Raw genomic sequence first — 13,939 nt, 5'->3', positions numbered from 1 at the left:
CTACTGTGAACTGTACCCCAAGATGCTGCTGGGACACAGAGATGTGAAGGAGCCCAGGCCTTGATCTCAGTGCCCCACCACTCCTGCCCCCAGGCCTAAGCAGGATGAATGAATGGAATAGATGAATGAATGAATGAATGAATGAATGAATGGAGTATTGATCAGGACAGGGGCTTTCTGGGTCACCTAATAGCCCCAAACTCGGCACCATAGCCAAGAGCCTGGGGTTGAAGACCTCCAGCAAAAACCCTGACATCAAACTCAAGAAGGAGGTTGTGGGATACTGGCCCAAATCCAATAAAATCAGGTGAAGCAGTGATCCTTACAAAGCTTTAACAAATTATATTTCATGGTGTTCTAGCCATCAGACCAAGGACTATGTCATTTATTCCTCACAGCAGCCCTTGGGAGTAGGCTGTATCAACCCCATTTACCAATGACCACAATGCGACTTCAAATGTATAAATAAACTGGCTGTGGGACACACACACACACACACACACACACACACACACACACACACACACACGGTGCTGGGATCAGACTTGATCTGGTTTCCCCCACCTGCAAAGTCCTTGTTCTGATATTTTCCCATTTTGTAGACAAGGAAAGCTGGGCCCAGCTTCTGGCTGTCGTTGGGGATTTTCAGGGGCAGGGAGCAGCAGTGGGCACCCAGAGGGAGGGGGAGGCTGTGCTGAATTTCCTCTCTGGCTGTTGTTTTTCCTGGCCTGCCTCTCACACTGCCAACGGGTCCATGCCGAGCTGGGCCTGGGCCCAGGCAGAGGGCAGAGCCAGGGAGGGCCCTCTTCCCTTCCGGCGTGGAGGAGTTGTTTCCGAGCCTGGCAGGCGTGGGCATTGGGCTGTCTGCCCCTCACATACCTCTTGCTGGCAAAGCCCTGGGACCCCTTCTCAGGCAGACCCCAGGGGCTCCCCCCAGCTCAGCTCCCACTTGCTTTGCATGACCCTGAGCCAGGTCACTTATGCTCTGAGCCTCAACCAGAACTGGGGTGAAGATAAATGAATCTGGCACACAGTAGGTATTCAACAAATGGTAGTGCCTGGACTACTTCAGAGTAGTTGTGATTTACCAGCTCAGAAGGGCCTTCCTCATCCCCAGAGGCTCTTTTTCCTGGCCTTTGACCCCCAGGTGTCCTCCAGGAAATGGGGTGCTTTTACTGCAGGGCCCTGGAACCAGGATTAGAGTTTGCAGCTCTGTTAGCTCCTTTCTGTAGGGGTGATTTGGACATATGCCCAGCCTTTGTCATTGACAGCATGTTCTCTGTCCCTGACAACTGGAAACCAGCATTGGGGTCACACCATGACCTCCAACAAGTCATGCCCCTCTCTGAGCTTCGGCACCACCACTCACCCAGCACTTGCTGTGCTGGCCCAGGGCCGAGGTTTTTGTGCAATAGCTGATTCAGTCCTCCTGTTGGGCCCACAAGGTTGCTATTGTTGCACCCATTTTGTAGTTGAGGAGACTGAGGCAAAGAGTGGGGAAATGATTTGCCCAGTATCACATGCTGGTCACTGACACAGATGGGATCCACATGGCTCTGGGGCCACCCATCTTGCTCTGGTTTCCACTCCAGCTCACTTCCGTCCCTTTGAAATGAGCTTCTGGCCCTGCCACAGGCTCTTGTGAGAATCTGAAGCACCGAATGCCTCAGGTAAATGAAAAGGCCTTGCTAAGAACAGGCAGGCCCCTTACAGCTTTGTGGGGACCGAACTGTGATATAGACATTGGGAAAGCAGGGTGTCTAGGTTTGGGTTTTGTCCCTGCAGTTTCCTGGTTGTGTGACCCTACCCCCTACTGACTTCTCTGTGCCTCAGTTTCCTCATCTGCTAAGTGAGGTGATGAGAGACCCTATCTCCTGGGGGGTTGCTCTGCAGCCAAGGCTGTGCAGTCCCTGCTCATCACCTGCCCTCGTTCAGGTCTCCAAGGACATCTCTGTGCGGCTGCATAAGGAGCTGGAGACAGTGGAGAAGAAACGTGCGCGGCTGGAGGAGGAGAATGAGGAGCTTCGGCAGCGGCTCATCGAGACCGAGCTGGCCAAGCAGGTGCTGCAGACGGAGCTGGAACGGCCGAGAGAGGTGAGGGCTCGCGCATGCCAACCAGGGTGAGGTCGGGGCGGGTGGGCATGTGCCAGCCCCCCTACCCCACCCCACCCCCCGCCAGGGTCTCCGACCCTCTGTGTCTGTACATAATGCCTCCCCGGCAGAGCTGTCTCGTTCATTCATTCATTCCTCCAGCACACATTTCTTGAGCATCCACTGTGGACATTGTGTGCTGGACACTAAGGACACAGTGGTGAATGAGAGACACCGGTTCCTGTCCTCAAGGAGCCCACAGGCTAGGGGTGCTTGGGTGGCTCAGTCGATTAAGTGTCTGACTCTTGATTTCGGCTCAGGTCGTGATCTCATGGTGTGAAATCAAGCCTTATGTCAGGCTCCATGCTGAATGAGGAGCCTGCTTGGGATTCTCTCTCTCTCTGCCTCTCTCTCTGCTCATGCTCTGTCTCTCAAAATAAATGAATACATTAAAAAAAAAGGGAACCCACAGTCTAATGAAGGAGATAGTCATCCACGAAAGAATCGTGCAACTGTTGGAAGATTAACTGGAAAAGCATTTCACGATACCCACCATGGGGCCTGGTGCTCTGCCTTGGTTTCCTCATCTACCAAACGGGGCAAGAGTACCCTGAGCTGTTGTGAGGACTAGCTGGGAAAGCTTGTGTGGACACGATTTAGGGGCTGCTGTTTGGTGTAAAGTCGGTGCTGGGGGCTGGGCCTCTGGCCAGTGTCTCCACACAGCTTTCAGGACATTAGACCGTTTCTGAGTTGGCCCCCAGGCACCAGCCGCTCTGTCTTTGTTCATGTGAGTCCTTCCACTTGTATGTGCTCTCTGCCTTCTGCTGTGTGTTGGGCATGCAGTGTGCTAGTTACCATGCTAGACACTTTTTCTTTAAAAAAATTTTTTTTAATGTTTTATTTATTTTTGATACAGAGAGAGACAGAGCATGAGAAGCAGAAGGGCAGAGAGAGAAGGAGACACAGAACAGGAAGCAGGCTCCAGGCTCTGAGCTAGCTGTCAGCACAGAGCCTGACGCGGGGCTCGAACCCACGAACGTGAGATCTGACCTGAGCCGAAGTCGGAGGCTTAACCGACTGAGCCACCCAGGCACCCCTAGACACTTTTTCTGAATGACTTTCATAAAGGCCCAATGAGATTGTGATTATACCCATTTTATGGGTGAGGAAACAGCCTCTGAGAGAAGGAGAGATGTGCTAAAGGTCACACAGGGCCCACTAGGTTCTGCAGATTGCCTCTTGAAAGCCATCAGCCTAGGTGACCACTAGGGGCTAGGGACCTCCCGAATTCAGGGGTCTGAGTTCCAGACAGCCTGGGGGCGGTGGGGCGGGGGGTGGGAGGACTTCTGACCACAGACGTACAGCTGGGCCTCACTATCTAGCTATCCTAGATTGTACATTGTCCTGGGACCCCCCCCCACCTTCCCTGAGGGCAGATGTAGGAGTATTCCAGGACTGAAGCATCACAGCCCTGAGGCCAGAACAGTCCATCAGCTGCCCTACCTCCCAGACATGTTGGTGATGTGCCAGTGGCTTCTCAGTATGGAGATGGGACATTTGCCGCTAAGCACTGCTGCGGAGCCCTGTCCTTCGCCAGGGCTGGGTGGGAGGTCCCTGTCTTCAGCAGCCTCCTGGCCCCCATGGCCTGGCCCACAACGCTGGGGACCACGTTCACACATCTCGTTGCTGCCACCCTTGATAGTGTGGAAAGGGGAGATGGCTTCAGAGAGTGCCTTGGAGCTCAGCGTGTTCCTGTTGTAAAGGAGAGGAAACTGAGGCCCAGAGAGGGACAGCTTGCCTGAGTTCACCCACCCTTCTTTGATAGAGATGTGGCTGAGACCCTGGAGCCGAGTCCCCCTCTAAGCCCCAGCTTCTCCATCTGTGACATCGAAATAGTAACAATACTTAGCTCATGAGGTTGATTATGACCATTATGAGACTATGACCATTAATAAGACATTAACACTATGAAGAAGTTAAATAGGATAAGGTGGTGCAGCACCTGGGTGGCTCAGGAGGTTAAGCGTCTGACTTTGGCTCAGGTCATGATCTCACAGTTCATGAGATCTGCCCCTCATCAGGCTCTGTGCTGACAGCTCAGAGCCTGGAGCCTACTTCTGATTCTGTGTATCCCTCTCTCTCTGCCCATCCCCTGCTTATGCTTTCTTTCTCTCTCTCAAAATTAAATAAATGAGTATTAAAAAAAAAAGAAGAAAGTAGTATGGCAATTCCTGAACAAATTAGGTATGCAATTATTATATGAGCCAGCAATTCCATTTGGGATGTACACCCAAAAGAATTAAAAGCAGGGACATGAACGGACATGTGTACCCCTGTGTTCCTAGCAGCATTATTTACAATGAAGCTCTAATGTCCATCGGTGTATACACATAGAGTGGACTATTGGTATGCTTTGCGAAGGAAGAAATTCTGACACGTGCTACACCGTGCATGAACCTTGGAGACAGGATGCTAAGTGAAATGAGCCAGCCACCAATGGACCAGTATTGTGATTCCACTTACAGGATACATATTGGGCAGTTAAATTCATCGAGACAGAAAGCAGGATACAGGTTACAGGAGCTGGAGGGAGGAGTGAGTGGGGAATTGGTGTTCAATGGGTATAGAGTTTCAGTTTAGGATAATGAAAACAGTTCTGGAGATGAATAGCAGTTGCTTGACAAAGTGAATGCACTTAATGCCAACTGAAATGTATACTCGAAAATGGCTAAAAATGGTAAATTTCATATTTCTGTACTTTAGGACAATAAAAAAAAGAATAAGGTAGATATATATGTACTGATGTTGAAAGATCTCTAAGGTACATAGTTAAACAGGAAAAGAAAGTGAGAGAGCTATATATATTGTGCGATTGCGCTAATTATTTTGAAAAACGCATACAGAACAGACTGGTTTTGGAGCATGTACGTATGTGTGTAAATGCACAGCAAAAGTCTGGAGGAAAATCCACTGAACTGAGGAATGAGAGATGGTGTGAATAGCATATGGAAATGACTTGGTTTTGTATTCTTCTCTTGCTGTAGTAAGGTGAGTTTTAGGGAGGGGGATTATTTGTTATATTTTAAATGTAGTCAAGCATGTAAAGGTCCCTGCATGGTGCTGGGCACGCAGTAGGTACTCAAGAAACACTGGTTTGCTTCCCCTTGAAAGGCGAGGTCAGACCTGCTGGTCCTCCCTGGCATGCCCCTTGGTATCTCAGGATCTGGGCAGGGGGGCGTGGCCCTGTGTTTATTTGCCGAGTGCCTTCTCCCCCGCCCCTTCCAGACATGGTTTCCATGGAGATAAGTGTCCCTGAGCAGTTCTGCCAGAGCTGCTGGAGTCCCATCATACAGATCCGCCTTTGCCATCCTGACAGGTTGCTGTGGTGATACTGTCACCCAGCTGGGAACAGGAGCCCCTGGCCTGAGCTGATGGGGTTGCCACGGAGATGGTTCTTCCTTACAGAGAAGGGAGGTGGCCAGCCCTAGCTGCACTCTAGTGGCACCGTTGCCCATCTGGGTTGCAGCTCAAGAATCGTAACACCAGCCTCCCCCTCATCCAGTATCGTTCCCCCTTCCTGTATTTTAGGCAGAAAATCAACATCAGTGTTGACGTGATGTATTATAATCTCGCCGCTGTGTGTGAATGCTTGCTCTGTACCAGGCACCGCACCAGGCATTTTATACACCTCCTCCTGTTGTGAATCCAGCAGCCTCCTGACATATATCGTGTTGTCATCCGCATTTTGTAGGTGGCACTCTGCTTGACAGTATTTTCACCATGATACCACAATGCACACACTATAAAATTTACCATTTGAAGTGCCAAATTCAGGGGTGCCTGGGTGGCTCAGTCAGTTAAGCGTCTGACTTCAGCTCAGGTCATGATCTCACGGTTCATGAGTTCCAGCCCTGTGTTGGGCTCAGAGCCTGGAGCCTGTTTCAGATTCTCTGCCTCCCTCTCTCTCTGCCCCACCCCCATACTCGCTCTGTCTCTTTCTCGCTCAAAAATAAATGAATATTTTTTAAAAATCTAAAAATAAATAAAGTGTCAAATTCAGTGGTTTTTAATATATTCATAATGTTGTTACAATCATCACCATTATCTAAATCTAAAATATTTCCTTTGCCTTTAAAAGAAACCCTGTACCTGTTAGCAGTCACTCCCCATTCCCCTGCCCTCCAGCCCCTGGCAGCCACTAATCCACACTCTGTCTCTGTGGATTTGCCTATTCTGGCCATTTCATACAAATGGAATCATGCAATTTGTGATCTTTTGTGACTGGCTTCTTTCACGTAATGTAATGTTTTCAAGGTTTATCCGTGTCTGAGCATGCATCAGTACTTCATTCGTTTTTATGAGCAAATAATAATCCCTTGTATGAATATACATTTTGTTCACTCACCAGTTGATGGACATTTGGGTTGCTTCCACCTTTTGGCTAATATGAATAATGCTTCTATGAACATTTGTGTACAGGTTTTGTATGTTTTCAGTTCTCTTGTGTGTATACCCAGGAGTGGACTGCTGTACTGGGGAAAGACAAAGATGGGATTCTAACCCAGGACTCTGTCTCCCAAAGCCCCCTTCACCCTATCTAGGTACCCTCCTAGGACCGTGTTGTGTTTTCAGAACCTTCGGTGAGTGAGTACTCTGTTCGTGGCACAGGCTTCTTGTCCCAATTCCCATTCTGACGGGGTATGCAGGGTGCTGACCATGGCATTGTCAGATCACCTAGGTTCAAATCTTGGTCCTGCTGGCGTCGTCATCTGATGCAGCCTGGCCGTGGTCTGGGTGGTGCAGGGCACACTCGAATTTGGGGTCACAGGGGCCTGAGTTTGAATGCTGGCTTTGCCATTTACTTGGAAATGACTGTAATGCTGGGCAAATTGTGTAACTGCTCCAGGGCTCCATTTGTTCACTTATAAAACGGGAGTATTAATCCCTGCCTCTCAGAGAAGGCAGGTAAATTGCTTAGCAGGAAGGAAGGAGTTGGTGAATCCTGATTATCATCATCATTACCCTTACAGCTGCTGTGACGGTTGCGCGTCTGGAGGAGCATTTACCTTAAATAAGTGTTTCTGCTGCCCCTAGCCAGGTGCTATCTGTATTGGGCTGCTACTTGTCCATGGAAGTGGCAGTTACATTGCAAATCCACGCCTGCACTTGGCAGTGGGTGTCCCAGTGACTTCTCATATGGGTTTTATCTCTGCTTCCTCCCCCCAGATGGTCGTCCCTAGCCAGGAGCCACTGGGCCTCTTTCTAGCCACTTCAGCTGCTCTGGGAGAAGAATGCCTCAGTCTTTGAGACGCACCCCCACCCCAGGTCTCCTCTAGAGTAAATTTTGCACACACAGCACAGTCTGTGTTTTCAGTGAGACCCTTCCAAACATCCCCTCCATATTTGGTGAAAGTCTGCCTTGGCAGAAGGTTCATGTTATTCCCTGAAGGTTGGTCTTTGTTTCCTGGCAGCACGGAAGCAGGGAAAGTGTTAGCAGGGGGCCCGTCCGGAGCTCTGCTCAGGCAGCCTCTGTGCAGCCTGGAGGTGCAGGGACACAATCTGCTCGTCTTCCAGAGAAGGACAAGGGAGTACGTAGCTCATGCTCCTACCAGGAGCCATTAAACTAAGGATGTTGAGAGGTGCCGCCCTGGCTGCTCCAAGGTGGCCTTGTGAGTTGCTGGTAGGTGGGGAAGCCCCTGACGTGTGCCAGGCCAAAGAATGTGCCCGCAGGGTCCGTCACTTAGCAACCGACATTCCTGTTGGTGCCTGGGACCGTCCTGCCTTGCCCCTTCCTTCCCACTCTCCTGAGGCCCGGGGCCAGAGCATCTGCTCCTGGGGGCCCCACAAAGGGGCTCTGACCGGCCTTGGCTCCCTTGAGGGGCACCGCAGCCCCCCAGGCCGCCTGGCCAGCTGCTGCCCTGCGGAAAGGAGGAGGTCTTTGGGCTCTGTGAGCCTGCCTTGTTTTCCCTCCAGAGCCGAAGAGTCGTGTAGGCACCCAGATGGCTTAGATGAGGTAGGGGGAAGGTCTGTTCCAACCAGAAAAGGCTGGAATCACTCCGGTCCTGAAGGGGTTTGCTGCTTTGCCCCCTTATTCTCTGCCCACTGCCCTCCCTTTCTGGTGAGTTTCATGCCACTCAGAGCTTCCTCTCTGCCTGTTGGAAAGGTGCCTAGTGACTTTTCTTGGGAAAGTATATGAAAAATATCTTAATGTGATTTTCCCCATCTACCCGACAGGTTTTGTATGCTTAGTAGAGAAAGACCAGAAAATACAAGTAAGTCATAATAAGAAAAAATTCACCTGAAATCCAATATTCAGAGGGAATTACTCTGAATAATTACCAAATTATTATTTGGGTGGGTGGAGCATATACTTCCAATACATTTTTTCTATTTATATGCACACTCATATTGAAATGTATATATGCATATATACAACATAAGCTCAGTGAAGCAAAAATATCATTACAAAAGCCCATAAATGCATGCATCCCTGTAAGGACGGGCACATCAGACTCTGGTTGTACTGGTTGTCTTGGGCATGAAAACTACTGACTTGGGTTCACTGTATTCCTTTTTGTGATTTTTTTTTGAAGTGTAGTTGACACACAAGGTTATATTGGTTTCAGATGTACAACGTAGTGATTCAACAAGTCTGTAGTTCCACAGTGCTCACCACAAGTGTAGCCACCGCCTGTCACCATGCAGTCCTCTTATAATGCCATTGACGATATGCCCATGCTGATGCTTTCATCCTCAGGACCTATACTTTCATAACTGGAAGCGCATGTCTCTCATGCCCCTTCACCCATTTTGTGCCCCGTCCCCATATTTGAGGTTTTCGGAGTTTGGACTATGTGAATGTGTTATCTACAAAATAATAGAAATCATCAAAACCCTACCTAAAATCGAAGAAGGAAGCTTCCTCACTTAACCACCTCCCTCAGTTCTACTCCCGACTCAGCTTAACGCATGGTTAGCAGGTTGCTTTATATCTTTCTAGACCTTTCTCTATGCTTGCACAATATGTGTTTCTCTCTGTATTTTTAGAAAGTCAAGATGGGATTATACTGTGTACATTGTTTCTGTAACTTGCAGAATAATGTAGCATGAACACAGACTTTTTTTAAAATGCTGGATGTTTGGGGTTTTCTTCTGCCTAAGGTGCTTATTATAAAAATCAAAGATCACAGAGTCAAGTAAACATAGGAAGGAAAGAAAGTCTAAAAGAGCACCGTCTATTTCAGTATTTTAAACACAGAGCCAGAGTTCTTGCAGGAGCTCCAGCTGGCTGTCAGCTGTGGTCAGCCTCAGGCTGGGGAGGGAATGTCTAGGGGGGCTTCTGATTTGTCAGCATTGTATAGATTAACAGTGAGAATGTATTTTTGTAGATTAAAATTTTATTTTTAAAAACATTTTCTTTTTAAACATTTTTTATTTTTAATGTTTTTTATTTATTTTTGAGAGACAGAGCGCGAGCAGGGGAGGGTCAGAGAGAGGAGACACGGAATCTGAAGCAGGCTCCAGGCTCCGAGCTAGCTGTCAGCACAGAGCCCGATGCGGGGCTCAAAACTGTGAACCATGAAATCATGACCTGAGCTGAAGCTGGACACTTAACTGGCTGAGCCATCCAGGTGCCCCTAAGAACATTTTCTAATGAAACAAAAATTTTTAAAGAAAAACGCTGGAAGACTGTGTCCCCTGCCCGCTAAAAAGTGTGGGGGAGGAAGAGGGCCAAGTGTAAGTTGATTGTATTCTCATGGTAAGTAGCCTGGTATATATTCTGCAGACCTTTTTCCACTCTGTGCAAATATGTCTGCGCATGCACGTGCACGCACACACGCACACACATATACACCTTACTTTTATAACATTGGTAACCTGCTCTAGATGTTTTTGTAATGCCCTAAACGCAGTATCCTCAACGGCCAGAGACCACCAGGGAGACCGAGGCACGCATGCAAAGGCAAAGGGCTTTATTGCGGGCTTATAAGCTCGGGCTCACAGACTTCACCAGCGCAGTGGATCCGTGCTGAGAGCCCCGAACAAGGGTGGAATAGGATTTCTAAGGGGTTTGGGAAGGGGGAGTTACAAGAAATTGTAACATAGGTACAGTGATCCAATCATAATGGTACAACAGTACTGGCAGCAACTTTAACCATACGCATTGTTCAGAGCGTTCGTTACTTTTGGCGGGACCCAATCACAATATTTAGAGTAGTTTTGAAATTAACCAACTACAGAGCGAGCCCAGGGTCTTGTTCGGTGGCTATCGGGTTAACTTTAGCATTAGGTAACAGGGTCCTATCTAAAGTTCCTATCTGCAGGCCTCACCTTAAGGAATGTGGGGAGAGGTAGCTGGCCTTCCCTGATTGGATACCGCAAGGTGGTCTCTCCTGCTCTAGGCAATGTGTAACGGCCTGATAGTTTTGGGGAAACTGAAACTTAGGCCTTCTAGTTCAGAGGGGAAACTTAAAGCCTGTCATGGCATCTGTTTGGTTCAGACTCGTGTTCTTACATTTTGTTTTCTTAATAACAGTTTTAGTGAGGTATAATTCACATACGATAAAGTTTATCTTTTTAAAGTATACAGTTCAGTGGTTTTTAAGGATATTCAGAGTTGTAAAACCTTTACCACTTTCTCATTCCAGCACATTTCATTGTCCCAACAAGAAACCCCAAGCAGTCACTCCTGCCTCTCCCAGCCCCAGGCAACCACTGATCTACTTGTGGATTTGCCTATTACCGACATTTTATGTAAATAGTATCACACATTGTGTGGTCTTTTGTGACTGGCTTTTCACTTTAGCATGATGTTCTCCAGACACATGCGTGTTGTAGCAAATATCAGCACTTGGTTGTTTTTTCAGTGGCTGAGTGATATTCCACATTTTGTTTATCCATGTAGCAGTTGGTGGACATTTGGGTTGTGGGTTTTGTTTCTCGAGTTCCTTCTTTTTCTTACCAAGATGTTTCAGAGACTTTGCCACATCATCAGGAAATTTCACTCCCCTCTGTCTTTTTTAATGGCTTTAGCCTTTATTTGATCTCATTCCTTCATACAGGATGTCCCAGTGCATTGCCCTCCCCTCTCCTGTCACCCCACTTCCTCTCTCCAGGGAATCTACAGTGCTTGAAGAAGCTGTGGTTACCTGAAGAGGCTCAATTGTATAGGGAGAGGAAGGGGTTTGCCCAGGACCACAAACTCAGTGTTGTGGGGTCGCCACAGATCAGCTCCCAGCTGAGGCCACAGCCCCTCCCACTCAGCTTAGGGTAGGCAGACCCGGATCTGCAAGCCTGACCATCTTTCCCCAGATCTCCCACCTCACCACTCACTCCATGCCTGGGTGTCCTTCTGAGCATCCCCTACCTGGCGCCATTTGTGGGAGGGGCTCTTTGTTGGGGGACCTGTTTTGTGGCATCATCCCATTTCCTACCTTGTCCTCCCTTTTCAAAGAGTCCAGATCAGCCCTTCTCAAATACTGGCTCTTTGCTCTTGGCACCCTGAATCTGAAATATCAGCCTCTGCCTTCCTGCCTCATTTGCATTTCAAAAGGTGCCTGTAGGATTTGATTGGGCTCCAAGATATACTTAAGACCCCAGCTGGAGTTCATTTTCCCAGCTCTCTGGTTTTCTCCTGAGCTGTGTGATAGAATCACCTAGGAAGCTATTTAAAAATACTCATGCCTGGGGCCTACCCTGGACTGAGTATATCAAAATCTCTGGGACCTTGGGCATGGGTATTTTTTTTAACTTACCCCAGGTAATTCTGATGTACACCCTGGTTGAGAACCACTGTGCTACCTCCACTGTGGCCCTCATCAAAGTCTGAAACTAAATCAAGAGCTCTGTCAAGAATTGGTCTCAGGAGGCGCCTGGGTGGCTCAGTCGGTTAAGCCTACGGCTTTGGCTCAGGTCAGATCTCACGTTTGTGGGTTCAAGCCCCGCGTCAGGCTCTGTGCTGACAGCTAGCTCAGAGCCTGGAGCCTGCTTCCTGTTCTGTGTCTCCTTCTCTCTCTGCCCTTCTGCTTCTCATGCTCTGTCTCTCTCTGTATCAAAAATTAATAAAACATTAAAAAAAAAAAAGAATTGGTCTCAGGTCAGCTATGGATTTGCTGTGGGGCCTCTTTCTCACCATCAGTGAGATGAAGGCTTGGATTAGGTTAGCGGTTCTCACCCTCAGATGGGTATGAGAGGTGGGAGCATGGGGGGAACATGTATTCAGACACCTGGGAGTGGGGCCCCTGGGTGGCTCAGTTGATCAAGTGTCCGACTCAGGTCATGATCTTTCAGTTCTTGAGTTCAAGCCCTGGTTGGGCTCTGTGCTGACAGCTCAGAGCCTGGAGCCTGCTTCAGATTCTGTGTCTCCCTCTCTCTCTGCCCCTCCCCTGCTAACTCTTCCTCTCTCTGTCTCTCTTAAAAATAAGTAAACATTAAAAAAATAAAAACAAACGCCTGTTTGTTTAACACCTGTTTATTCTCAAAAAATATCTGAAAAATACCTGTTGAACCTGAAAAGTCAGAGGCAACCTAAGTGTGCTTTTATACACTGTTAATATAAATCATCCCTCTCATGGGAAGGAGTGGAGTGTTCATTAGACCCTGCATCCACCTGAGTCACTTTTTTAAACATCAAGAAACTTTAGTAAAAATTATGGCAACATTTTCTCAAATTTGCCTCCACAGGGCTTGTGCCATTTTGCATTCTTCCCAGTGATAAAGAAGTTTTCCTACTTCTCCATAGCTTCGCCAATAGAATGTGTAGTCAGATGTTTGGATTTTTGCCAATCTGATAGGTGAGAAATGGTTCCCCCCCCCAGTTGTAATTTGCATTTCTCTGTCTTGAATAGGGCTGAGCATCTTCCTATGATTACAAGTCATTTACCGTTCTTTTCTCGTGAACAGTTTTTTACATCTCCAGCACATTTTAATATAGGTTTGTTGGCCTTTTTGTTTTCTATTTTGTGAAGCTCCTTATGTATTTATCCTTTGTAGTGCAATAAATTGCAAATTTTTTCCCATTTATACTTTTACTTTTTAGGGTCTTTCTTGATTTTTTATTGTTTATTTATTTTAATGCTTATTTTTTAAGAGAGACAGAGACAGTGACAGAGCATGAGCAGGGGAGGGGCAGAGAGAGAGAGAGAGGGAGACAGAATCCTAAGCGGGCTCCAGGCTCCAAGCTGTCAGCACAGAGTTCGACTCGGGGTTCAAACCCACAAACTGTAAGATCGTGACCTAAGCCAAAATCAGATGCTCAACTGACTGAGCCACTCAGGTGCCCCTTCTCTTAATTTTTTAAAGACAAACTTTACTTATTTATTTAGTTTAGTTTACTTATTTATTTTGAGAGAGAGAATGCGTGAACTGGGGGAAGGCAGAGAGAGAATCCCAAGAAGTCTCTTACACTGTCTGCATAAAGCCAGCCGCAGGGTCCTATCTCATAAATTGTGAGATAATGACCTGAGCCGAAATTGAGAGTCAGATGCTTAACCCAGGCTCCCCCCCTTTTTTTTACATTTATTTATGTATTTTTTTAAGTTTATTTATTATTTATTGAGAGAGAGAGAGAGAGAGAGAGAGAGAGGGAATCCCAAGCAGACTTTGCACTGTCAGCCTGGAGTCCAATGTGGGGCTCAAACTCCTGAACTGCAAGATCATGACCTGAGCTGAAGTCTCCCAACTGAGAAACACAGGTGGCCCTAATTTCTTTCTTTCTGAGAGACAGAGAGACAGACGGGAGGTACGGTGTGGCGGGGGGGGGGGGGGGGGGGGGGGGGGGGGGGGGGGGGGGGGGGGGGGGGGGGGGGGGGGGGGGGGGGGGGGGGGGGAAGAGAGAGGAAGAGAGAAT

At 48.0% G+C, this 13,939-nt stretch overlaps 1 protein-coding gene across 3 annotated transcripts in view; it reads left to right on the top strand.

Annotated features, from left to right (window-relative positions):
• Positions 1 to 13,939, top strand: part of SOGA1 (suppressor of glucose, autophagy associated 1) — a 66,389-nt gene that overhangs the window by 22,430 nt on the left and 30,020 nt on the right. For all 3 annotated transcript variants that reach the window (XR_003900640.1, XM_029915945.1, XM_029915944.1), the window contains exon 3: positions 1,936 to 2,094. Coding sequence is in view for 2 of the 3 variants with exons in the window: in XM_029915945.1 (XP_029771805.1) it covers positions 1,936 to 2,094 (159 nt within the window). In the remaining variant the exon portion in view is untranslated. The remainder of the gene's footprint in view (positions 1 to 1,935; positions 2,095 to 13,939) is intronic.

This window comes from Suricata suricatta, chromosome 12, assembly GCF_006229205.1.
Source record: "Suricata suricatta isolate VVHF042 chromosome 12, meerkat_22Aug2017_6uvM2_HiC, whole genome shotgun sequence".
In the NCBI taxonomy this organism is placed as follows: domain Eukaryota; kingdom Metazoa; phylum Chordata; class Mammalia; order Carnivora; family Herpestidae; genus Suricata; species Suricata suricatta.
The sequence above is the reverse complement of the archived record's forward strand: the minus strand, read 5'-3'. Positions and strand labels throughout refer to the sequence as shown.